This window comes from Salvelinus alpinus, chromosome 1 (assembly GCF_045679555.1).
Source record: "Salvelinus alpinus chromosome 1, SLU_Salpinus.1, whole genome shotgun sequence".
NCBI classification, from domain to species: domain Eukaryota; kingdom Metazoa; phylum Chordata; class Actinopteri; order Salmoniformes; family Salmonidae; genus Salvelinus; species Salvelinus alpinus.
In genome coordinates this window covers 20300818-20328427 of record NC_092086.1, presented here as the reverse complement: position 1 = coordinate 20328427, position 27610 = coordinate 20300818, and the positions used below count along the sequence as shown (strand labels likewise).

General features: G+C 42.7%; 1 protein-coding gene across 5 annotated transcripts in view; it reads left to right on the top strand.

The window, feature by feature from the left end:
• LOC139575873 (NLR family CARD domain-containing protein 3-like) overlaps window positions 1–27610 on the top strand; it is a 54655-nt gene that overhangs the window by 5633 nt on the left and 21412 nt on the right. The window contains exons 1-3 of one of the 5 annotated variants that reach the window (XM_071401557.1): window positions 18001–19946; window positions 20063–20163; window positions 22403–22501. The exons of the other annotated variants lie outside the window; for them this stretch is intronic. Of the exons in view, the coding sequence (XP_071257658.1) occupies window positions 22419–22501 (83 nt within the window). The 5' untranslated portion in view covers window positions 18001–19946; window positions 20063–20163; window positions 22403–22418. Of the gene's footprint in view, window positions 1–18000; window positions 19947–20062; window positions 20164–22402; window positions 22502–27610 lie in introns of those variants that run through there. 5 annotated transcript variants of the gene reach the window in all.

Here is a 27610-nt window from a genome sequence, read left to right as displayed (position 1 = left end):
TTAACTTCTTATGGCTGTAAGCGGAGCCTTGAGTACCCTGGAAAGAGGTGGCCATTTCAAACGGCCTCGTTCTCAATTCTTGCTCGTACAATATGCATATTATTATTAATATTGAATAGAAAACACTCTCTAGTTTCTAAAAACGTTTGAATTATGTCTCTAAGTGAAACAGAACCCTTTTTACAGCTCATTTCCTATCCGGAAGTGAGATTTCCAAAAGCTAAGTCGCTCTTCAAAAGCTTGTCTATATAAGGTCATGTCACTTAGGACTGTAGAAACACGTCATACACCTTCCTCTGGGTCTCATGCGGAAGTGAGAACAGAAAGGAGTTGAATATCTCTTTCAGAGAATGCATACACCCTCTTTGAATGAGACGACCGCCATAATTTATTTTTCCTGAGGCGCGAACTCGGACAAGGACTCTCCACCTGGAAAACGGTCGTTCTCGATGAATATGACATCTGGCTTCGATTTTTTTTGATACATGTCACAATATCATCCTAAAGTATGTTTTTTAAATATAGTTTAATTATATTATTTAAATTTATTCGGGATTTTATACGTGATGCGTAGGAAGAATTTTTTTCAAGATGGAGAGGTTAGCACAGGAAGGCCAGTGTGTTTGCTAATTCAAGAGGGAAATAGTTCGTTTTGGATCGAAACAAAGCTGGTTCTGAACAAAAGACCCATTGTACAACATTCTGAATGAAGATCAACAAAGATAAGGACCCAATTTGGGATGCTATTTCATATATATCTGTCGAACTGTGCTATGCTACCGTTTGCCTTGAGTCAATGCTGTTGCTATGTTTGCTATTGTAGTAAGCTAATATGACGATATATTGTGTTTTCGCTGTAAAACACTTAAAGAATCGGAAATATTGTCTGTATTCACTAGCTGTATTCACTTTCATTAGCTATCCACCATATATTTTTCTGAAATGTATTATGATGAGTAATTAGTAGTTGACGTTGGTGTCTGTATTTACTCTGGCTACTCCCGTGCTATTTCTGACTGTAGCTATAATGGTAGCTATGATGGTAGCAGTAATGTAAAACTGATTTATAGCTGAAATATGCACATTTTTCGAACAAAACATAGATTTATTGTGTAACATGTTATAGGACTGTCATCTGAGGTAGTTTTTTCTAGGTTATTTAGGTTAGTTCTAGGTTAGTTAGGTTGGCTTTGCATGCTAGCTGCATGCTAGCTGCATGCTACCGGTGCTGTGAAAAATGTCTGTCTCTCTTTTTGTATTTGGTGGTGAGCTAACATGAATATATGTGGTGTTTTCGCTGTAAAACATTTAAAGAATCTGAAATATTGTCTGTATTCACAAGATCTTTGTCTTTCATTTGCTATCCACCATATATTTGTCTGAAATGTTTTATGATGTGTAATTAGAGTAGTTGACGTTGGTGTCTGTATTTTCTCTGGCTACTCCCGTGCGATTTCTGACTGTAGCTATGATGGTAGCAGTAATGTAAAACTGATTTATAGCTAAAATATGCAAATGTTTTGAACAAAACATAGATTTATTGTGTAACATGTTATAGGACTGTCATCTGAGGTAGTTTTTTCTAGGTTATTTAGGTTGGTTCTAGGTTAGTTAGGTTGGCTTGTGCATGCTACTTGCATCCTACTTGTGCTGTGAAAAATGTCTGTCCTCTTTTTTATTTGGTGGTGAGCTAACATAAATATATGTGGTGTTTTCTCTGTAAAACATTAAAAAAATCGGACATGTTGGCTGGATTGACAAGATGTTTATCTTTCAAATGCTGTATTGGACTTGTTAATGTGTGAAAGTTAAATATTTAAAAAAAATAGATTTTGAATTTGCCGCCCTGCACTTGAGCTGGATGTTGTCATAGGTGTACCGGTGTCGGGCTTGCAGCCATAACAGGTTTAATCATGGAATCATCAGGATTATTTTAGTAGTGTCTAGAAACATGTTATCTACTCACTTAGACGGAAGATTAATCCAGTCATCATCCACCATTCAGTTACTATTGGGCAAAACACAACCCAAAACACAACCAAAACAAACTGCTAATGCAGCCAATGAGTTTGGGAACAAATACTAAACTTTCGACTACTTTAATACACTATGAGTGAATTGGTCAGAATACTTATGACTTCTTCAAATGGGGGGACTAGATACATGAAGTGCTTTTATTCTGAAACGGTTAAATAGATATGTATGAAAACACTCTGAATTTAAATGTGACATTATATACTGTTACCCCATCAGAAAAGTTGATATCAAATTCCAAATTCTGGATTATAGAGCCACATTTAAAATGTTAGGTTCATTGTCAAAATAGATTTGGTGTGGACTCAATACAATCATAATCGGATACCTCACTGTCTGTCTTTGGACTGAAACTACTTTTTAAACTGGTCTGGTCAGTCTACTCAAGTATTTGTACTTTACATTGTGTCTCTACAAGCAACAATTTGATAATTTGTCATTTATGAATTCGTATGGCAGGTTTCAGGACACAGATGTATCTGAATATGTTGAAAAATAATAGCAGTGTGATTTTAAAGTGCTGTTACTCTTTTCAGGCTGTCATTCTGTCTAGTCACAGAGGAAGGCTGTGCTTCTCTGGTCTCAGCTCTGAAGTCAAACCCCTCACACCTGAGAGAGCTGGATCTGAGCTACAATCACCCAGGAAACTCAGGAGTCAGACTGCTCTCTGCTGGACTGGAGGATCCACACTGCAGACTGGAGAAACTCAAGTATGTAGAAGGTTTATGTCAATGTTCATGACCGACATGTTTGAGTTATCAGGCTAGTTAAGACACCAATTGGACAAAAGTGTGTGTGTGTGTGTGTGTGTGTGTGTGTGTGTGTGTGTGTGTGTGTGTGTGTGTGTGTGTGTGTGTGTGTGTGTGTGTGTGTGTGTGTGTGTGTGTGTGTGTGTGTGTGTGAGTTCACGTGTACCACTCAATAACTGTCTGTTCTGCTTGCCTCTACACAGTGTGGAATATGGTGGAGAGTACACAATGAAACCTGGGCTTAGAAATTGTGAGTGTTTACTGCTGTGAAGAATATGACTAAGAATAAGTCTTAATTCAAGTTAAGTCATAGTCAAAGACCACCATCATTACTTACTTGGTCATATTAAATATAAGCTGTAGTTCTACAGAAGCAGAAATCAGGGACACCAAAGTTTAGAAAGAGTTGCTTTGACAATGTGTGTGTCTGTGTATGCCGTGTTTGTGCTACATAAGAAGTGTGTGTGTGTGTAATTAATGGGAATAAGTGTGTTTTATATTACCATACAATATCACATATGATCTCAAGTTACCTTAACTTCTCCTTTTGATACCTAGAAACATCTACATTAAATTAATTAGTGAAAAGTGAGTTAACATTCTAATGTGAATGATGATGATTTATAATATTGTGTCTGGTTTCATCCATCAGATGCCTGTGACTTCACACTGGACCCAAACACAGTAAACATACACCTCTCTCTGTCTGAGGAAAACACAAAGGTGACATGGAGGAGGGAGAAGCAGCCGTATCCTGATCACCTAGAGAGATTTGAGGACTGTGGACAGGTGCTGTGTAGAGAGGGTCTGACTGGGCGCTGTTACTGGGAGGTAGAGTGGAGTGGGAGTGTGGCAATTATAGGAGTGACATATAAAGGAATCAGCAGGAGAGGAGGGGGTATGGACTGTCTGATTGGATGGAATGACAAGTCCTGGAGTCTGTTCTGCTCTTACAACAGTTACAAAGCCTATCACAATAATAATCCCACTACCATAGACGTCCCCCCCTCCAGCCCCCACAGAGTAGGAGTGTATCTGGACTGGCCAGCCGGCACTCTGTCCTTCTACAGAGTCTCCTCTGACTCACTGACCCACCTGCACACATTCCACACTACATTCACTGAGCCCCTCTATCCAGGGTTTAGGGTTTGGTTTGAAGACTCCTCAGTGTCCCTGTGTCAGGTGGTCCCTGTGTCAAACACAACATGATGTTTCACTCTAATCCTGGTCATGTTCAGTAAGACACACTGGAGCAACAATGTAGAATAGCTCTCTAGTGTGTAAACATACGATTGTAAATATTCATGAATACACACCATTGAAGTTGACAGACATTGTCAACTAGAGTCCTTCATTAATAGAATGAATCACCACACTGTGTTGTAAAAACTGTTTTCATTTAGAAATCACTGATCTTGTTGTTATTGGGCTTCTTGGTGTCAGTAAATATTGTTGTCTGTAGAATGTTTCTTTGTCAAATTCTTGACACAACAATCGTGTTTCTGTATAAACTAAATTCCACTGAATGAAATGTACATGTGACAGATTTTTCAGTATCCACAGTATCCACCCTGCCTCTCCTCCACAGTATCCACCCTGCCTCTCCTCCACAGTATCCACCCTGCCTCTCCTCTACAGTATCCACCCTGCCTCTCCTTCACAGTATCCACCCTGCCTCTCCTCCACAGTTTCCACCCTGCCTCCCCTCCACAGTATCCACCCTGCATCTCCTCCACAGTATCCACCCTGCCTCTCCTCCACAGTATCCACCCTGCCTCTCCTTCACAGTATCCACCCTGCCTCTCCTCCACAGTATCCACCCTGCCTCTCCTCCACAGTATCCACCCTGCCTCTCCTCTACAGTATCCACCCTGCCTCTCCTCCACAGTATCCACCCTGCCTCTCCTCCACAGTATCCACCCTGCCTCTCCTCCACAGTATCCACCCTGCCTCTCCTCCACAGTATCCACCCTGCCTCTCCTCCACAGTATCCACCCTGCCTCTCCTCCACAGCATCCACCCTGCCTCTCCTCCACAGTATCCACACTGCCTCTCCTCCACAGTTTCCACCCTGCCTCTCCTCCACAGTATCCACCCTGCCTCTCCTCCACAGTTTCCACCCTGCCTCTCCTCCACAGTTTCCACCCTGCCTCTCCTCCACAGTATCCACCCTGCCTCTCCTCCACAGTATCCACCCTGCCTCTCCTTCACAGCATCCACCCTGCCTCTCCTCCACAGTATCCACCCTGCCTCTCCTCCACAGTATCCACCCTGCCTCTCCTCCACAGTATCCACCCTGCCTCTCCTCCACAGTATCCACCCTGCCTCTCCTCTACAGTTTCCACCCTGCCTCTCCTTCACAGCATCCACCCTGCCTCTCCTCCACAGTATCCACCCTGCCTCTCCTCCACAGTATCCACCCTGCCTCTCCTCCACAGTATCCACCCTGCCTCTCCTCCACAGTATCCACCCTGCCTCTCCTCCACAGTATCCACCCTGCCTCTCCTTCACAGTATCCACCCTGCCTCTCCTCCACAGTATCCACCCTGCATCTCCTTCACAGTATCCACCCTGCCTCTCCTCCACAGTATCCACCCTGCCTCTCCTCCACAGTATCCACCCTGCCTCTCCTCCACAGTATCCACCCTGCCTCTCCTCCACAGTATCCACCCTGCCTCTCCTCTACAGTATCCACCCTGCCTCTCCTCTATAGTATCCACCCTGCCTCTCCTCTACAGTATCCACCCTGCCTCTCCTCTATAGTTTCCACCCTGCCTCTCCTCTACAGTATCCACCCTGCCTCTCCTCTACAGTATCCACCCTGCCTCTCCTCCACTGTATCCACCCTGCCTCTCCTCTACAGTATCCACCCTGCCTCTCCTCCACAGTATCCACCCTGCCTCTCCTCTACAGTATCCACCCTGCCTCTCCTCTATAGTTTCCACCCTGCCTCTCCTCTACAGTTTCCACCCTGCCTCTCCTCCACAGTATCCACCCTGCCTCTCCTCTACAGTATCCACCCTGCCTCTCCTCTATAGTTTCCACCCTGCCTCTCCTCTACAGTTTCCACCCTGCCTCTCCTCCACAGCACCCACTGTGCCCCCCCTCCATCTCCTATATGTAACAGATATATCCCTCTCTCTCCTTATTGTCCACCCCTCTGTCACAGCTCTCTCCATGCCTAATACATCAAACTGGCAGTCTGGGCACTGTCCAGGAAGGGATGGGTCTGTGAAATAACCCCGCAGAACTCCATGCTTCCCAGTTCCTGTGTAATCCACACAGTCTTTGAAGTAGTCATTGCGCATCAAAAATTAAAACGTCTGTGGCATGCTCTCCGTGTTCACCATACCTGTATCAAGAAACAGAGGGAGAATCAAGGAGAACGTAACATTATTAAGATGAACAGGCTTATAATTAGAATACTGCCTAAGACAACATGAGACATGAAATTGTGAAACACTAAGAGTTGATGGAAAATTCTATTCTTGAATCAATCTACTGTGTTGTAATATTTTTATGCCACTGTTGCACTGCTTCCTGAGACACGAGTAAAGGTATCATAAACAGACATCTCAATTTTCTTACTATCATTATTGAAATTGTCTAACATTGAATAGTACTTAACAATATAGCACAAAATTGCATTGGCTACTCACGGTCCAGCCAGGCAAAGTGGGCCCGCTGTCAAAATTATCCACTGATCTCAACATCCCTTAATCCCTTCCATTTCAAGGAGAGAGTCAGGTAGGCAACATCCGCCTCTGAGAGGATGATGACCTCCAGACAGATCTCCTCTGAGAGGATGACCTCCAGACAGATCTCCTCTGAGAGGATGATCTCCAGACAGATCTCCTCTGAGAGGACGACCTCCAGACAGATCTCTTCTGAGAGGATGACCTCCAGACAGATCTCCTCTGAGAGGATGACCTCCAGAGAGATCTCCTCTGAGAGGATGACCTCCAGACAGATCTCCTCTGAGAGGATGACCTCCAGACAGATCTCCTCTGAGAGGATGACCTCCAGACAGATCTCTTCTGAGAGATCTCCTCTGACAGATCTCCTCTGAGAGGATGACCTCCAGACAGATCTCCTCTGAGAGGACGACCTCCAGACAGACCTCCTCTGAGAGGATGACCTCCAGACAGATCTCCTCTGAGAGGATGACCTCCAGACAGATCTCCTCTGAGAGGATGACCTCCAGACAGATCTCCTCTGAGAGGATGACCTCCAGACAGATCTCCTCTGAGAGGATGACCTCCAGACAGATGTCCTCTCAGAGGATGACCTCCAGACAGATCTCTTCTGAGAGATCTCCTCTGACAGATCTCCTCTGAGAGGATGACGTCCAGACAGATCTCCTCTGAGAGGACGACCTCCAGACAGATCTCCTCTGAGAGGATGACCTCCAGACAGATCTCCTCTGAGAGGATGACCTCCAGACAGATCTCCTCTGAGAGGATGACCTCCAGACAGATCTCCTCTGAGAGGATGACCTCCAGACAGATCTCCTCTGAGAGGATGACCTCCAGACAGATCTCATCTGAGAGGATGACCTCCAGACAGATCTCCTCTGAGAGGACAACCTCCAGACAGATCTCCTCTGAGAGCACGACCTCCAGACAGATCTCCTCTGAGAGGATGACCTCCAGACAGATCTCCTCTGAGAGGATGACCTCCAGACAGATCTCTTCTGAGAGGACGACCTCCAGACAGATCTCCTCTGAGAGGACGACCTCCAGACAGATCTCTTCTGAGAGGATGACCTCCAGACAGATCTCCTCTGAGAGGATGACCTCCAGACAGATCTCTTCTGAGAGGGTGATCTCCAGACAGATCTCCTCTGAGAGGACGACCTCCAGACAGATCTCCTCTGAGAGGATGACCTCCAGACAGATCTCCTCTGAGAGGGTGATCTCCAGACAGATCTCCTCTGAGAGGACGACCTCCAGACAGATCTCCTCTGAGAGGATGACCTCCAGACAGATCTCCTCTGAGAGGACGACCTCCAGACAGATCTCCTCTGAGAGGGTGATCTCCAGACAGATCTCTTCTGAGAGGACGACCTCCAGACAGATCTCCTCTGAGAGGGTGACCTCCAGACAGATCTCCTCAGAGGGTGATCTCCAGACAGATCTCTTCTGAGAGGACGACCTCCAGACAGATCTCTTCTGAGAGGACGACCTCCAGACAGATCTCCTCTGAGAGGATGACCTCCAGACAGATCTCCTCTGAGAGGATGACCTCCAGACAGATCTCCTCTGAGAGGATGACCTCCAGACAGATCTCCTCTGAGAGGATGACCTCCAGACAGATCTCCTCTGAGAGGATGACCTCCAGACAGATCTCCTCTGAGAGGACGACCTCCAGACAGATCTCCTCTGAGAGGATAACCTCCAGACAGATCTCCTCTGAGAGGATAACCTCCAGACAGATCTCCTCTGAGAGGATAACCTCCAGACAGATCTCCTCTGAGAGGACGACCTCCAGACAGATCTCTTCTGAGAGGACGACATCCAGACAAATCTCCTCATAGAGGATGACCTCCAGACAGATCTCCTCTGAGAGGATAACCTCCAGACAGATCTCCTCTGAGAGGACGACCTCCAGACAGATCTCCTCTGAGAGGATGACCTCCAGACAGATCTCCTCTGAGAGGACGACCTCCAGACAGATCTCTTCTGAGAGGGTGATCTCCAGACAGATCTCCTCTGAGAGGACGACCTCCAGACAGATCTCCTCTGAGAGGATGACCTCCAGACAGATCTCCTCTGAGAGGGTGATCTCCAGACAGATCTCCTCTGAGAGGACGACCTCCAGACAGATCTCCTCTGAGAGGATGACCTCCAGACAGATCTCCTCTGAGAGGATGACCTCCAGACAGATCTCCTCTGAGAGGATGACCTCCAGACAGATCTCCTCTGAGAGGATGACCTCCAGACAGATCTCCTCTGAGAGGACGACCTCCAGACAGATCTCCTCTGAGAGGATAACCTCCAGACAGATCTCCTCTGAGAGGATAACCTCCAGACAGATCTCCTCTGAGAGGACGACCTCCAGACAGATCTCTTCTGAGAGGACGACATCCAGACAAATCTCCTCATAGAGGATGACCTCCAGACAGATCTCCTCTGAGAGGATAACCTCCAGACAGATCTCCTCTGAGAGGACGACCTCCAGACAGATCTCCTCTGAGAGGATGACCTCCAGACAGATCTCCTCTGAGAGGACGACCTCCAGACAGATCTCTTCTGAGAGGGTGATCTCCAGACAGATCTCCTCTGAGAGGACGACCTCCAGACAGATCTCCTCTGAGAGGATGACCTCCAGACAGATCTCCTCTGAGAGGGTGATCTCCAGACAGATCTCCTCTGAGAGGACGACCTCCAGACAGATCTCCTCTGAGAGGACGACCTCCAGACAGATCTCCTCTGAGAGGATGACCTCCAGACAGATCTCCTCTGAGAGGGTGATCTCCAGACAGATCTCTTCTGAGAGGACGACCTCCAGACAGATCTCCTCTGAGAGGGTGACCTCCAGACAGATCTCCTCTGAGAGGGTGATCTCCAGACAGATCTCTTCTGAGAGGACGACCTCCAGACAGATCTCTTCTGAGAGGACGACCTCCAGACAGATCTCTTCTGAGAGGACGACCTCCAGACAGATCTCCTCTGAGAGGGTGATTTCCAGACAGATCTCCTCTGAGAGGACGACCTCCAGACAGATCTCCTCTGAGAGGATGAGCTCCAGACAGATCACCTCTGAGAGGATGACCTCCAGACAGATCTCCTCTGAGAGGATGACCTCCAGACAGATCTCCTCTGAGAGGACGACCTCCAGACAGATCTCCTCTGAGAGGACGACCTCCAGACAGATCTCTTCTGAGAGGACGACATCCAGACAAATCTCCTCATAGAGGATGACCTCCAGACAGATCTCCTCTGAGAGGATAACCTCCAGACAGATCTCCTCTGAGAGGACGACCTCCAGACAGATCTCCTCTGAGAGGATGACCTCCAGACAGATCTCCTCTGAGAGGACGACCTCCAGACAGATCTCTTCTGAGAGGGTGATCTCCAGACAGATCTCCTCTGAGAGGACGACCTCCAGACAGATCTCCTCTGAGAGGATGACCTCCAGACAGATCTCCTCTGAGAGGGTGATCTCCAGACAGATCTCCTCTGAGAGGACGACCTCCAGACAGATCTCCTCTGAGAGGACGACCTCCAGACAGATCTCCTCTGAGAGGATGACCTCCAGACAGATCTCCTCTGAGAGGGTGATCTCCAGACAGATCTCTTCTGAGAGGACGACCTCCAGACAGATCTCCTCTGAGAGGGTGACCTCCAGACAGATCTCCTCTGAGAGGGTGATCTCCAGACAGATCTCTTCTGAGAGGACGACCTCCAGACAGATCTCTTCTGAGAGGACGACCTCCAGACAGATCTCTTCTGAGAGGACGACCTCCAGACAGATCTCCTCTGAGAGGGTGATTTCCAGACAGATCTCCTCTGAGAGGACGACCTCCAGACAGATCTCCTCTGAGAGGATGAGCTCCAGACAGATCTCCTCTGAGAGGATGACCTCCAGACAGATCTCCTCTGAGAGGATGACCTCCAGACAGATCTCCTCTGAGAGGACGACCTCCAGACAGATCTCCTCTGAGAGGATGACCTCCAGACAGATCTCCTCTGAGAGGACGACCTCCAGACAGATCTCCTCTGAGAGGATGACCTCCAGACAGATCTCCTCTGAGAGGATGACCTCCAGACAGATCTCTTCTGAGAGGACGACCTCCAGACAGATCTCCTCTGAGAGGATGACCTCCAGACAGATCTCCTCTGAGAGGATGACCTCCAGACAGATCTCCTCTGAGAGGATGACCTCCAGACAGATCTCCTCTGAGAGGACGACCTCCAGACAGATCTCCTCTGAGAGGATGACCTCCAGACAGATCTCCTCTGAGAGGATGACCTCCAGACAGATCACCTCTGAGAGGATGACCTCCAGACAGATCTCCTCTGAGAGGACGCCCTCCAGACAGATCTCCTCTGAGAGGGTGACCTCCAGACAGATCTCCTCTGAGAGGGTGATCTCCAGACAGATCTTTTCTGAGAGGACGACCTCCAGACAGATCTCCTCTGAGAGGGTGACCTCCAGACAGATCTCCTCTGAGAGGGTGATCTCCAGACAGATCTCTTCTGAGAGGACGACCTCCAGACAGATCTCTTCTGAGAGGACGACCTCCAGACAGATCTCCTCTGAGAGGATGACCTCCAGACAGATCTCCTCTGAGAGGATGACCTCCAGACAGATCTCCTCTGAGAGGGTGATCTCCAGACAGATCTCCTCTGAGAGGACGACCTCCAGACAGATCTCTTCTGAGAGGACGACCTCCAGACAGATCTCCTCTGAGAGGGTGATCTCCAGACAGATCTCCTCTGAGAGGACGACCTCCAGACAGATCTCCTCTGAGAGGATGACCTCCAGACAGATCTCCTCTGAGAGGATGACCTCCAGACAGATCTCCTCTGAGAGGACGACCTCCAGACAGATCTCCTCTGAGAGGACGACCTCCAGACAGATCTCCTCTGAGAGGATGACCTCCAGACAGATCTCCTCTGAGAGGATGACCTCCAGACAGATCTCCTCTGAGAGGATGACCTCCAGACAGATCTCCTCTGTGAGGATGACCTCCAGACAGATCTCCTCTGAGAGGATGACCTCCAGACCGATCTCTTCTGAGAGGATGACCTCCAGACAGATCTCCTCTGAGAGGGTGACCTCCAGACAGATCTCCTCTGAGAGGATGACCTCCAGACCGATCTCTTCTGAGAGGATGACCTCCAGACAGATCTCCTCTGAGAGGGTGACCTCCAGACAGATCTCCTCTGAGAGGACGACCTCCAGACAGATCTCCTCTGAGAGGATGACCTCCAGACAGATCTCCTCTGAGAGGATGACCTCCAGACAGATCTCCTCTGAGAGGATGACCTCCAGACAGATCTCCTCTGTGAGGATGACCTCCAGACAGATCTCCTCTGAGAGGATGACCTCCAGACCGATCTCTTCTGAGAGGATGACCTCCAGACAGATCTCCTCTGAGAGGGTGACCTCCAGACAGATCTCCTCTGAGAGGATGACCTCCAGACAGATCTCCTCCAAGACACATTGTGGCATCTGAAGGGCAAATAGCATATTCAGTGTATTGTCAGGGTTGTTACTATTACCAATGGATAATGCATACGTGTTTGTAATTACAATCATTTAAAAAATTATTTGAAGTCATGTGTAGGCCTACCTGTAAAAAGAGGACAGTGGTGTCGGGTGTCTTTTGGGAGAGAAACATCATCAACACAGACATCATGGAACAAACAATGATAATGCATTAATGAAACAACAATGTCGTTACGTAATGGAGAGAGAGGGAGAGAGAGAGAGCGACAGAGATAAAGAGAGGGAGAGATTGCGTTGTGTGTGCTCCTGTCACGTTCTGACCTTAGTTCTTTTGTTATTTCTTTGTTTTAGTATGGTCAGGGCGTGAGTTGGGTGGGTTATCTATGTTCGTTTTTCTATGTTGGTTTTTGCGTTTGGCCTGGTATGGTTCTCAATCAGGGGCAGGTGTTTTACGTTTCCTCTGATTGAGAACCATATTAAGGTAGGCTGTTCTCACTGTTTGTTTGTGGGTGATTGTTGCTGTGTCTATGTTTGACGTTAGTAGCTTGTGTCTGCACTTTCGTTTGTACCTTCACGGTCGTTTGTTGTTTTTGTTTAGTTTGTATTAGTGTTCGTGTTCGTTTCATCTTCTCAAATAAATAGAAGATGTATGTATATCACGCTGCGCCTTGGTCCTCTCTTTCACCTAAAGACGATCGTGACACTATCACAGTGTCATCCGTTTTATCACCAGCTACTCCTGGAAGGTATCCCCGACGATGACCATTTAGACAGTTCAGATGGGGGACTGTTCCAATCCTTCAATTGGTAGGACACATTCATTCAACATGTGCCATCCCCGGACTGCAGGGAATGTATAATAATGATGTAATGAACTCAACTGTTGAAGAAATAATGCAGAACTGTCCAAATGGTCATTGTCGGGGGATTACCTTCCAGGGGTAGCTAATCATGCCATGGCGTTGTTCAATGACAGACATGTATTTGTTTAAAATCTATCACTTGAGGGTTTCATTTCAGAGAGACATATGTTATTTTTTGTTGCAAAATACTATATATCTGCCTCACTCTCAGAGAAATAAGTAGTACTGATAGGTTTTACACATTCAAATGTAACACATAACTACATTTTTTATAAAAAACTGTTTAAATAATATATTTGTGACATCAATATAACAATAAATAATAATCTATACAGTAATTTGAGATCTGTATGTAAAATATTTACATTTGACATTTTAGATATTTAGTAGAGGGTCTTATCCAGGGTCCAGCGTCTCAATAGTATCTTAAGACAAAGTTCATTGTTAGAACCTTCGTAGGAGCATTGTTAAATCTCTAGTTGTTTCCCAAAACCATTGTTATTATCGTTACACTTGAAAACACTCGTAATCTAATGCCTGCCTCAGACTATTCCAGTCCCCTTGCTTAGGGTTTCTGGGGTCCTCCTGGGGATACTTTTTGAAAAGCTCAGTTCTGGTGACAAAACGGCCCAAAAAAATGATGCTGACCACATCTAAAATATAATTTCCACCTCCAGAAATGAGCCCAATAAGATATTGGTAAAATTACAATAAAATTATTTTAACATATTGTACCATATGACCACTGATCTGACCTATGACCCCTAAAATACCGATACTGTCTTTGTATGCCCTTAAACAACTATATGGGTAATGCAAAAGCAAAGTACTATATGGGTAATGCAAAAGCAAAGTACATCTAAATGTGTTGATCAAACTTTCTTGTTGTTTTTCTGTTTGATGGAAACAGTTTGAGTTCTAACTATATTGCAACTGTATATAATGATGTGATGTAGTTTTGTTTTCATGTTTTGAATGTTGTATTGTAGTTACCCTCAATCTTTATTTATCCATAAGGTAAGAACTAATTCAACACGGAGAACTTCAGATATATTTTGACGTTGTATTCCTATCAACGCTGTCATTTTCTTTATATTAGCTAACTTTTAAATATTTTATTTGCTATATTTATTACCATTATCTGGGTATTTGCATTTCAATGCAATTTAAATCATACTCCTAATACCTCTTCATGGACAACATTTGAACATTGTTTTCTTTTAGGGTGTGAACTGGTATGGTCAGATGACCTAGTGGTTAGAGCGTTGGACCAGTAACTAAAAGGTCACTGGTTTGAATACCTGAGCCGTCAAGGTGAAAAATCTGTTGATGTGCCCTTAAGCAACACACTTAACTCTAATGTGCCCCAGGGGTGCCATACTACTATAGCTGACCCTGTAAAACAACACATTTCACTGCACCTATCCGGTGTCTGTGACAATAAATATATATTTTAATAATTTTTAATTACAAGAGTTCATTTAGCAATTCTGGTTATAAATCTTGTTGACATTCATCCAAGGACACCTTGACCTGCATTACACTCACTGCAGAAAAATATTCTCATTAAATCATAGAACACGGCCTGGTAAACACGGCCTGGTACGAGCAGGAAACAAGTTATGGACCAACCAGAAATGTGATATCTGTTTGACAGTAACCCTGAAGGATGAATGTGTGAACTATCCTGTCATCTTTTTGGCTAACCACATTGGAACATTCTAGTCTTTAAGGACGTGAACTGGCAGAACAGGTTTAAGCAAAGTATGGAGTCAGTGTGTTTTCAGGAAGGTGTACCCATGGCGATAGGAGGGACAGGAGGCAGACCTAGGGCAAGGTCATCCACCTGAAATATATATTTAAAATTTTTTTTTTGTTTTATTTTATTTATTTCACCTTTTATTTAACCAGGTAGGCCAGTTGAGAACAAGTTCTCATTTACAACTGCAACCTGGCCAAGATAAAGCAAAGCTGTATGACACAAACAACAACACAGAGTTACACATAAACTAACGTACAGTCAATAATACAATAGAAAAATCTATGTACAGCGTGTGCAAATGTAGAAGAGTAGGGAGGTAGGCAATAAATAGGCCATAGAGGCGAAATAATTACAATTTAGCATTAACACTGGAGTGATAGATGTGCGGATGATGATGTGCAAGTAGAGATACTGGGGTGCAAAAGAGCAAGAGGATATTGCCCTACAAAGGCAAAGAGCAGTCCACACAGTGAATCTGAGAAAAATGGCTTTAAAGTTGTTAGTTTTTCATGCATATCAACCATGGCCACTGACCTGACCTATGATCCCTAAAATGCTGACACTGCACTCTGCCTTTGTATGACCTTAAACAGCTATATGGGCAATGCAAAAGCAAAGTGCCGTATCTAAAAACCTAAAGGTGTTTATCCAGCTTTCTTGTTGTTTTTCTGTTTGATGGAAGCAGTTTGAGTTCTAACTAAATTCCAACTGTATTTAATGGTGTTATGTAGTTGTGTTTTCATGTTTTGAATGCTGTATTAGAGTATGCCTAACCCTCACCAATTTTTCTGGTGATGGAGAGATACCAGACAAGACACAGAGACAGCAACAGAGGAATAGGATATGATGGAGAGAGATACCAGACAAGACACAGAGACAGCAACAGAATAATATGATATGATGGAGAGATACCAGACAAGACACAGAGACAGCAACAGAATAATATGATATGATAGAGAGAGATACCAGACAAGACAGAGAGACAGCAACAGAAGAATAGGATATGATGGAGAGATACCAGACAAGACACAGAGACAGCAACAGAATAATAGGGTATGATGGAGAGAGACACCAGACAAGACACAGAGACAGCAACAGAAGAATATGATATGATGTAGAGAGACACACTAGACAAGACGAGAGACATCAATAGACGACACAGGGAAAGTGATGGAGAGAGGCAGAGGAGTGGAGAGCACACAGTAGACTGTATCCCCTAAAGCTCCTATATGGACTCTAATTACTGTGTGTGTGCGCTGATTCTGATTCTTTAATCAGTTTGGCTCATTGGACAGGTCAGAGTCTATGTTTGAAATTGTTGAGTGATTTTTGGCAATACACTGTAGATCTATTCATGAATTTAGCTGTTGAAATTATTTCCTGGACCCCCCTACTGGCTATGGGCTAAGCTACCAATATATTCAAATTCTTGGGGAGTGAGGAACTAAAACCCAGGGGGAGAGAGGAGCTGCTACCCAGGGGGAGTGAGGAACTAAAACCCCTGGGGAGAAGGGAGCTGCTACCCAGGGGGAGTGAGGAACTAAAACCCCTGGGGAGAGGGGAGCTGCTACCCAGGGGGAGTGAGGAACTAAAACCCCTGGGGAGAGGGGAGCTGCTACCCAGGGGGAGAGAGGAACTAAAACCCCAGGGGGAGAGAGGAACTGCTACCCCTGGGGAGAGAGGAGCTGCTACCCCTGGGGAGAGAGGAGCTGCTACCCCTGGGGAGAGAGGAACTGCTACCCCTGGGGAGAGAGGAGCTGCTACCCATGGAGAGAGAGGAGCTGCTACCCCTGGGGAGAGAGGAGCTGCTACCCCTGGGGACATGGAGAGAGAGGAGAGTCTACCCCTGGGGAGAGAGGAGCTGCTACACATGGTGAGAGAGGAGCTGCTACCCATGAAGAGAGAGGATCTGCTACCCATGAAGAGAGAGGTGCTGCTACCCCTGGGGAGAGAGGAGCTGCAACCCCTGGGGAGAGAGGAGCTGCTACCCCTGGGGAGAGAGGAGCTGCTATCCCTGGGGAGAGAGGAGCTGCTATCCCTGGAGAGAGAGGAGCTGCAACCCCTGGGGAGAGAGGTGCTGCTACTTTGAGAGACTGCAACCCTGCTCGAGAAGAGCTTAACGATTGGTGATTGTTGGGGCACGTTTGGCAGGAGCTTCAGTGATGAAGATTGCTCAACTTACTGATGTTTCACAATATGCCATGTCTCAGTCACCAGGTCTCAACCCAGTTCAACACTTATGGGAGATTCTGGAGAAGCACCATCAACAAAACACCAAATGGTGGAATTTCTTGTGGAAGAATGTCACATCCCTCGAATAGAGTTCCAGACAGTTGTAGAATGTATGCCAAGGAGTGCTATAAAGAGAGAGGGAGTGGGAGAGAGAACAGGCAGAACCTGATATGTAAATGAGTAAAGCAAATGAAATTAACTTTCGACGACCGAATGATCATTCCAGACACTGCTTCTGTTGAGAGAGATAAAAGGTAAGACAACAATTGTTATGTGTTTTCATATTGTTGATTATATTGTTATGTGTATTCATATATTTGATTATATTGTTATGTGTATTCATATATTTGATGATATTGTTATGTGTATTCATATAGTTGATGATATTGTTGTGAATTCATGTATTTGATGATATTGTTATGTATATTCATATAGTTGATGATATTGTTATGTATATTCATATAGTTGATGATATTGTAATGTGTATTCATATAGTTGATGATAATGTTGTGTGTATTCATATAGTTGATGATATTGTTATGTGTATTCATATAGTTGATGATATTGTTATGTGTATTCATATATTTGATGATATTGTTATGTATATTCATATAGTTGATGATATTGTTATGTGTATTCATGTATTTGATGATATTGTTATGTATATTCATATAGTTGATGATATTGTTGTGAATTCATATAGTTGATGATATTGTAATGTGTATTCATATAGTTGATGATAATGTTGTGTGTATTCATATAGTTGATGATATTGTTATGTGTATTCATATAGTTGATGATATTGTTATGTGTATTCATGTATTTGATGATATTGTTATGTATATTCATATAGTTGATGATATTGTTATGTGTATTCATGTATTTGATGATATTGTTATGTATATTCATATAGTTGATGATATTGTTATGTGTATTCATATAGTTGATGATATTGTTATGTGTATTCATATAGTTGATGATATTGTTATGTGTATTCATATAGTTGATGATATTGTAATGTGTATTCATATAGTTGATGATAATGTTGTGTGTATTCATATAGTTGATGATATTGTTATGTGTATTCATATAGTTGATGATATTGTTATGTGTATTCATGTATTTGATGATATTGTTATGTATATTCATATAGTTGATGATATTGTTATGTGTATTCATGTATTTGATGATATTGTTATGTATATTCATATAGTTGATGATATTGTTATGTGTATTCATATAGTTGATGATATTGTTATGTGTATTCATATAGTTGATGATATTGTTATGTGTATTCATATAGTTGATGATATTGTTATGTGTATTAATATAGTTGATGATATTGTTATGTGTATTCATATAGTTGATGATATTGTTATGTGTATTCATATAGTTGATGATATTGTTATGTGTATTCATATAGTTGATGATATTGTTATGTGTATTCATATAGTTGATGATATTGTTATGTGTATTCATATAGTTGATGATATTGTTATGTGTATTCAAACAGTTTATGATATTGTTGTGAATTCATATAGTTGATGATATTGTAATGTTTATTTATATAGTTGACTAACAACAACTTACACTTCCTCAAAACAGGTGGTGTGTGTTCATTAGTGTCCACCGTAGCAAAACGTTTGGCAACGGAGACTGTTTAGGTCACGTTGTACAGCGTTTGGAGTAAACTGTTTATTTAACATTTTAAAACTGTTGGCTGTGGTGTAAACTAATGAATACGACCCAGGTAGTAGCCTACGACTCGGCTGTTGATCTCTGCCTGATATGAAACTATGATGCAAGCTAGATGTACTGGTCTTCTAAAGCTAGCCAGCTTCAGTTAGCGTCACAATCCAGCTCAGGCCACATCCATAAGAATATGCAGATCGCTAGTCATCAGGAAGGAATCAGCAGAATGGAACATATCTCAATCACTTGACAAATTAAGATCCTACATCTGTACACATAACGTTACATGGTGATATGGTGCTGCTAGTGACAATAAACATTTAGAGACAGAATACAGACAGAGGAGTTTACACAAAGTTTAGGTACAACATTATACACAACTAGGTAGAGTGAGCATAGAGCTATAAGAGAATGAGCAGTGGATATACACATATACAGCACAGTGAGTATTCAGTTGATATACAGTAGATGTACACATATATAGTACAGTGGGTATACAGTTGATATACAATGGATGTACACATGTACAGTATCAATATCAATATATCTAAGATAGATGAACAGAGTGCAAATGCAGTATAGTGCAGTTATCTAGTGTCCAGTTCAGAGATGGCTTGATGTGGTGTGCAGCATAGAGTGCATAGTCTTTTAGTCTCTATGGGCCAGATGGTCTGTTGGTGAGGGCCACAGCACTGGGAAGGAATACCTTTAATGTACATGAGGACAGGATTCTCTTTTGACCATTCTTGTTTAACCATTTGACATATTTTATGCACTGTTGTTCAGGCTGGTTGAATGAGTTCCATATGACAGACTACTTCATCTGCAAGAAATCAGGTGACAGCACCAGTGATCATCAGAAGTTATGTGATTTCATCTTATGAAATTAAAAGGAAGTTTGTAGCCTATGTAGTTACAATATGGTTGTTGAAACTGTGGCACACATTTATTTGCAACATTAGAAGTCAGATAAATGTAATGATTTGAAGGAAAGACGGGCATAGAACTGTTATAGAACTATCATAGAACTATTATATTTAATAGTCAAGTTAGTTTGATATAGTGCATTCGGAAAGTATTCAGACCTCTTAACTTTTTCCAAATTTTGTTAAGTTATTCTAAAATTGATTAAATCGTTCCCCCCCCATCAATATACACACAATACCCCATAATGACATAGTAAAAACTGATTTCTAGACATTTTTGCTTCACCATAGGGATGGTGCCAAGTTTCCTCCAGATGTGCGCTTGGCATTCAGCCAGTTCAATCTTGGTTTCATCAGAGCAGTTCATCTTGTTTCTCATGGTCTGAGAGTCCTTTAGGTGCCTTTTGACAAACTCCAAGCGGGCTGTCATGTGCCTTTCACTGAGGAGTGGCTTCCATCTGGCCACTCTACCATAAAGGCCTGATTGAGGGAGTGCTGCATCTCCACAGAGGTAGTCTGGACCTCATGGCTTGGTTTTTGCTCTGACTTGCACTGTCAACTGTGGAACCTTATATAGACAGATGTGTGCCTTTCCAAATCATGTCCAATAAATTGAATTTACCACAGGTGGACTCCAATCAAGTTGTAGAAACATCTCAAGGATGATCAATGGAAACAGGACGTCAATTTCGAGTCTCATAGCAAAGGGTCTGAATACTGTAAATAAGGTGGGTCTTTGGTCAAACGACCACCCCTCATCACTGTCAAACGCTCCCTAAAACACTTCAGTGAGCAGGCCTTTCTAATCGACCTGGCCCGGGTATCCTGGATGGATATTGACCTCATCCCGTCAGTAGAGGATGCCTGGTTATTCTTTAAAGTGATTTCCTCACAATCATAAATAAGCATGCCCCATTCAAAAAATGTAGAACCAGGAACAGATATAGCCCGTGGTTCACTCCAGACCTGACTGCCCTTGACCAGCACAAAAACATCCTGTGGTGTACTGAATTAGAATCGAATAGCCCCCGCAATATGCAACTTTCAGGGAAGTTAGGAACCAATATACACAGGCAGTTAGGAAAGCAAAGGCTAGCTTTTTCAAGCAGAAATTTGCATCCTGCACCACAAATTCAATAAAGTTCTGGTACACTGTAAAGTCCATGGAGAATAAGAGCACCTCCTCCCAGCTGCCCACTGCACTGAGGCTAGGAAACACTGTCACCACTGATAAATCCACTATTATTGAGAATTTCAACAAGCATTTTTCTACGGCTGGCCATGCTTTCCACCTGGCCACCCCTACCCTGGTCAACAGCACTGCACCCCCCACAGCAACTTGCCCAAGCCTCCCCATTTCTCCTTCACCTAAATCCAGACAGCTGATGTTCTGAAAGAGCTGCACAATCTGGAAGCCTACAAATCAGCAGGACTAGACAATCTGGACCCTCTCTTTCTAAAATTATCAGCCGTAATTGTTGCAACCCCTATTACTAGCCTGTTCAACTTCTCTTTCGTATCGTCTGAAATCCCCAAAGATCGGAAAGCTGCCGCGGTCATCCCCCTCTTCAAAGGGGGAGACACACTAGACCCAAACTGTTACAGACCTATATCCATCCTGCCCTGCCTTTCTAAGGTCTTCGAAAGCCAAGATAACAAACTGATCACCGGCCATTTAGAATCCCACCGTACCTTCTCCGCTATGCAATCTGGTTTCAGAGCTGGTCATGGGTGCACCTCAGCCAAGCTCAAGGTACTAAACGATATCATAACCTCCATCGATAAGTGACAACACTGTGCAGCTGTATTCATCGACCTGGCCAAGGTTTAGGACTCAATTACCACATTCTTATCGGCAAACTCAACAGCCTTGGTTTTTCAAATGACTGCCTCGCCTGGTTCACCAACTACTTCTCAGACAGAATTCAGTGTGTCAAATCGGAGGGCCTGTTGTCCGGACCTCTGGCAGTCTCTATGGGGTCCCACAGGATTCAATTCTCGGGCCGACTCTTTTCTCTGTATTCATCAATGATGTCGCTCTTGCTGCACCCACCCGTAGCACGTGCTCCAGCAAGTATATTTCACTGGTCACCCCCAAAGCCAACTCCTCCTTTGGCCGCCTTTCCTTCCAGTTCTCTGCTGCCAATGACTGGAACAAATTGCAAAAATCACTGAAGCTGGAGTCTCATATCTCCCTCACTAACTTTAAGCACCAGCTGTCAGAGCAGCATACAGATCACTGCATCTGTACATAGCCCATCTGTAAATAGCCCATCCAACTACCTCAATTCCATGCTGTTCTTTTTATTTTTTGCTCCTTTGCACCGCAGTATCTCTACTTGCGCACATTCATATTATGCACATCTATCACACCAGTGTTTAATTGCTAAATTGTAATTATTTCGCCACTATGGCCTATTTATTGCCTTACCTCCCTCATCTTACCTCATTTGCACACACTGTATATAGACTTTTTTATATTGTGTCTGTTTTGTTTATTCCATGTGTAACTCTGTTGTTGTTTGCGTCGCACTGCTTTGCTTTATCTTGGCCAGGTCGCAGTTGTAAATGAGAACTTGTTCTCAACTGGCCTACCTGGTTAAATACAGGTGGATTAAATAAATAAAAAGGTATTTCTAGTTTTTATTCAGATACGTTTAGAAAAGAACAGATTGAAAGACAATAAATAGCCTACTTTTAATGAATAAAAATAAGTGTGAGACATGGCCTTGTGTTGCTGCACTGTCTAGAACTACCTTAACAAACAGTGACTTATTATTATTGACAGTTAACATGGAGAAGTGATGTCACAACTACATGTGATTGCATTAAATCACCAGACTGTTTGGATGTGTCTGATAGTAAATGTTTTATTTCTGAGAGATAATGAATAAAAGAGATCAATTGACATTCAAGAATTAGTTGTCACTGTGTTAACCACAACCAACATGCTGGATCTCTGTTTAGGGGTCAGTGCTCTAAAATGAGTCTCTCTGGGGAGAGAGAGGAGGGGGTCCCTGCCTCTAAAAGGAGTCTCTCTGGGGAACATGACAGCACAGCTAAGAGGTGAGATGACACACATTTTAAATCATTTATGAACAGTTTATTTCCAAAACGCTATATCCACAAAAAAAGGTAATCATAAATTATTGCTTTTTGTTACCTTACAGTTTTTGATGTGTATGAAAATGCTCGTTTTTTTGTAAAATGCTATATATCCATTGTTTAGCTATAATTTAATGTTTATATTCTGTATATTTGACTGTGATATGTGGTTGTCTCACTTAGCAATCTTAAAATGAATGCACAAATCGATACATTTGACCCATTTTCTCACAGCAGGAAAATAATCCTACAGCATCAGGAAATGTAAATTATTATGTGTTTTACAATGAATGGACATTTTTTTGTAGGGTTTGATACACTTTTTTCAATCAAGTCTGAAATTGAAAGTGGAAATTACAAACTTTAGAAGCCTTTTTAAACCTCGGAAAACACTACAAGTTTGCATTGCCTGCTGTGTAGGACAATTTGTGCAACAACAGGATTATCAAACTAAGATACGGCAACTGTACTGTATGAATGAATGAAAGCTATTTTTCGTGTCAAATCGCCAGTTGGCAAGCCATCCCTTATTGGAATAATTGACACATAAACAAATATTACAGTAATTCACTGTGGTAATTCAGTGATAATTCTACTTCCAGTGCTCTCTGCATTGCATATAGCATGAAGAGGGAAAACATTACAGATACAAATCAATACATAATAATAAATAAGGTTGTCGAAACAATAATTATATCCCTAGAGCAGTAAAAAATATACATACATACATATACACTGTATATACACATACAAACATACATACATAACATATACAGATAAATGAATCCAGAAAAATGAAACAGAAGGAATTTGAACCCAGTCTGGCACAAGAGAAGATCCATATGGGAGACAAGCCTATACACAATCTATATACACACGTACCATTTACCACATAGAAACGAAATATCTTTATAATGTAATTATAGCTAACCCTTTTTCTTTTATTCCAGCATTTATCTAAATATTCCGCAAACGGAAATACACAACGGGGAGAAAAACATTTCAGTCTCTCCTCATGGCTCAGCCACATAATTCCAGTGTATATCTGGTGTGCTTTCTGGAATAAGAGCATACATATATTGTGGTAGAAAGGGCAATAGAGGATGAAATGAGTATCATTCTCTATTTCTTCGAGGTCACAATAGTTACATAATCTTTCCTCATTCCAATTTCACCACAATACCTACCTGTTTCAATACACGGAGGCAATATCCCTGATGTTACCTGTGCACATAAAGATCTCTTGCTTTTAGGTAGGTTATACTTAATGTCTCTCTCACACACAAATTCACCCTTAATCAAACAAAAAGTTTTAACTTTGGGTTCATGATTAATCTTCTTTTGCCAAATAATGTATAAACATAGCAAACAAGGTCGGTGATAAGGCGTCTCCCTGTTTTACACCCGAGGATGTGGGAAACCTATCTGTACCATATTCATTAACACGCACACAAGCAATTGGTACTTTGTAAAGAGACTGGATTGCGTGATACAATTTCCCATCAACCCCTGTCTTTAACAAACTATAGGCTAAAATATCCTTAAACAATTTAAAGGCAATGCTACCAAATACTAATTGAGTGTATGAAACTTCTGACCCACTGGGAATGTGATGAAAGAAATAAAAGCTGAAATAAATAATTCTCTCTACTATTATTCTGACATTTTACATTCTTAAAATAAAGTGGTGATCCTAACTGACCTAAGACAGGGAATTTTTACTACGATTAAATGTCAAGATTTTTTAAATTTAAAAAAAAAATGTATTTGGCTAAGGTGTATGTAAACTTCCGACTTCAACTGTATAAGAATGTTCTAACACTGTATTGTCCAGTTTAGTTCTCAGGGAACATATATCTTTATAAAAGTTATTATTCAAAATATGACGCATTTTTGTTACCTGAGAACAAACTAGCAAACCCCTTCTCCCACTCCTTAAGAACCTGTGTAATATCAGAGTTCAGCCCCCCTGCTCTTCCCTGACTTCCATTGGAATTTTCTTATGTCGTTTTGGTTCTAACTTGTTTATTTGGCTTCAAAACTGTTGAGGATCTCTTGTCTGTATCTCCTTAAAGTGTAGTAACTGCTCTCTCTGATATCTCCATTTGAATAGGTGCAGTCTTTTATCAAACATATGCTGTTGTTTCTTAAATTCCTTCCTTAAATGTTCTCTTGTATTCCTATCTTTACACTGTAATAATAAGTACTCAGCCTTGCGCAATACTGACCATCATCATTCCAATCAAACGTGTTCGGCTTGTAAACTTTCCTGGACTTCGGGGTGTATTCTTTATTCGCATCGTTGTTCCCCATTTCAGAATATATGATATCACAAAATGTTTCATATCACACATATACATTTAGAGGCGGCAGGTAGCCTAACTGTTAGATCGTTGGGCCAGTAACCGAAAGGTTGCTGTTTTGAATACCCGAGCCGACAATGTCAAAAAACCTGTTGAGGTGTCCTTGAGCAAGGCACTTAACCATCATTTGCTCCAGGGGCGCCGTACTACTATGTCTGACCCTGTAGGTAGGCTGTCAATGTAAATAAGAATTTGTTCTTAACTGACTTGCCTCTGTAAAAAAAAATCAAATGTTGTATCTTTGCAGAGTTTTGATGAGTTCCACCTGAGCTCTACATGCCATTTCAGAACATAGAAAGTAATTTGGCATATTTTTGTTCTTACATTTAGGCCTATACGTGGTATTTATCTTTAGCCCCGAATGATGCACAGTAATACCTGGTTGAGAAAGTACGTGACCAACAGAAAATATCATAAATAAAAGAGAATGATCAGGAAGTCTACTTTTTTCTCCAATTAAGTCAAAACATCGGCATTCTTCAACCATCTGGTTAGGGGGTAACACCTTCAATTCCAAACAAGTTTCTAGACAGTCGTGCAGGGTAACTATATAGTCCACCACAGCTTTTCCTTTGCCAGATATGGATGTAAAGTTATCGCTTAAGGGGCATATCCTTCCATTAATAATAGACATTTTAGAATCCCTGAAAGAATTCTAATAGGGTTTCCACATGATGATTAACACAGTCATCCAAAGCAAAACGCGATGGAATATCATCAATGTAATTTATATAGTCATCTAACCTCCCAATTCGACTGTTAAGATCCCCACATATGTAAATAGCACCTGTTTCTGTATATAGGTATACTTGTCTTAACATATGAGTATAGAAGGGGGATGCATCTCTACCCCATGTGGACTTTCAGGTGGCAAAAAGCATAAAAACACAACAAAACAATAATCTGACACCCTATGTTCAAAGCGCAAACCCATAATTCCTTCTATGGCTGTTTCTATCATTTAAATGTAATATGTAACATGCGGTTCCTACGTACCCATGCACCACGCAGAGAGAACGGTCGCTATGTGCGTCCTTGGAGTATGTGTCGATTTTGATAGGATCGAAGAAAGGGATCGCTGCTCTCAGATCAGCTTTCTACATTCAGATCTTTCCTTAACATTGGGATTATTTCACAATACTGACAACGGATCAGCTCCGACAGAGATATTACCACCTACGGCTGCAAACATTGAGGCGGCTTATTCTAAAGCATACCCCATAAAAATGATTATTAAATCACGGTTTTGGCACGTCATTGTGCACATGTTAGGCTACACATTATGAAATATACTGAGGCAAATTACAGACCGTAGTCTAAAAGTAGCAAAATAGAACACATTTGATTGACCATGAAATGTATTACAATATGATTGAAATAGGCCTAGCCTACTGTTTATATTTTAATACATTAATGCAGTCATCTCTGTTTTAATTTGAATAATATTTTTCTACGTCACTTGTTTGTATCAATTGCAAAGACATTGGCAACTTTGTATTTGTAGTCAACTTTGTTCTAAAATTATCGGTGGTCACAGATAGACAGATAAACCATGTGATGTTATGTTTAGCAGAGATCTTCTGTGTATAAATTGGCACAGGAGGGCAAAAAAGTATCTAACGGCTCACTTAGCTGTTCTGGTTGGTCGGAGGCTGTGTTAGATTATAAACGTGTTCAAGTGCAACGTTAATATTGATGGTTTGGGGAATTAACTCTGAGAACCTTTGCGAAACTGGGCCCTGGTTAAGAGCATCTGCTAAATGACTCAAATGTAAATTGTAAATATTTACATACAGATCTCATATTTCTTTATTGAATTATATATATTAAATATATATATACAGTGAGGGAAAAAAGTATTTGATCCCCTGCTGATTTTGTACGTTTGCCCACTGACAAAGAAATTATCAGTCTATAATTTTAATGGTAGGTTTATTTGAACAGTGAGAGACAGAATATCAACAAAAAAATCCAGAAAAACGCATGTCAAAAATGTTATGAATTGATTTGCATTTTAATGAGGGAAATAAGTATTTGACCCCTCTGCAAAACATGACTTAGTACTTGGTGGCAAAACCCTTGTCGGCAATCACAGAGGTCAGACGTTTCTTGTAGTTGGCCACCAGGTTTGCACACATCTCAGGAGGGATTTTGTCCCACTCCTCTTTGCAGATCTTCTTCAAGTCATTAAGGTTTCGAGGCTGACGTTTGGCAACTCGAACCTTCAGCTCCCTCCACAGATTTTCTATGGGATTAAGGTCTGGAGACTGGCTAGGCCACTCCAGGACCTTAATGTGCTTCTTCTTGAGCCACTCCTTTGTTGCCTTGGCCGTATGTTTTGGGTCATTGTCATGCTGGAATACCCATCCACGACCCATTTTCAATACCCTGGCTGAGGGAAGGAGGTTTTCACCCAAGATTTGACGGTACATGGCCCCGTCCATCGTCCCTTTGATGCGGTGAAGTTGTCCTGTCCCTTTAGCAGGAAAACACCCCCAAAGCATAATGTTTCCACCTCCATGTTTGACGGTGGGGATGGTTTCTTGGGGTCATAGGCAGCATTCCTCCTCCTCCAAACACGGCAAGTTGGGTTGATGCCAAAGAACTCCATTTTGGTCTCATCTGACCACAACACGTTCAACCAGTTGTCCTCTGAATCATTCAGATGTTCATTGGCAAACTTCAGACGGGCATGTATATGTGCTTT